The 301-nt window shown below is 56.5% G+C and overlaps 1 protein-coding gene across 1 annotated transcript in view; it reads right to left on the minus strand.

Moving 5' to 3' along the window:
- EMH_0022700 (uncharacterized protein) overlaps window positions 1-301 on the minus strand; it is a gene marked incomplete at both ends in the record, with an annotated part of 3,325 nt that overhangs the window by 2,644 nt on the left and 380 nt on the right. The window contains one exon of the mRNA XM_013502004.1: window positions 56-191. Coding sequence (XP_013357458.1) covers window positions 56-191 — 136 coding nt within the window. The remainder of the gene's footprint in view (window positions 1-55; window positions 192-301) is intronic.

Here is a 301-nt window from a genome sequence, read left to right on the forward strand (position 1 = left end):
TATCTGTTGTCTTTGGGGGTTATCGTTAGCGTCGAGGAAGAAGCATAAAACAAACAAGTGCAGCCGCGCAGCACATCCTGCTGCTGCTGCTGCTGCTGCTGCTGCTGCTGCAGTTGCTGCTGCTGCTGATGAGCTCCTGCTGCTCCTGCTGCTGCTGCTGCTGCTGCTGCTGCTTCTGCTGCGTCTCTTACCTGCCGCCAGAAAGATACTACAAATGCTGCTGCTTCTCTGAGGCCGGGGATATGAGAAGGAATACCAGACACAGGAGCAGCAGCAGCTCCTGCTGCTGCTGCTCCTCCTG

The sequence above is a fragment of the Eimeria mitis genome, genomic scaffold (genome assembly GCF_000499745.2).
Source record: "Eimeria mitis Houghton genomic scaffold, Emh_scaff805, whole genome shotgun sequence".
NCBI lineage: Eukaryota > Apicomplexa > Conoidasida > Eucoccidiorida > Eimeriidae > Eimeria > Eimeria mitis.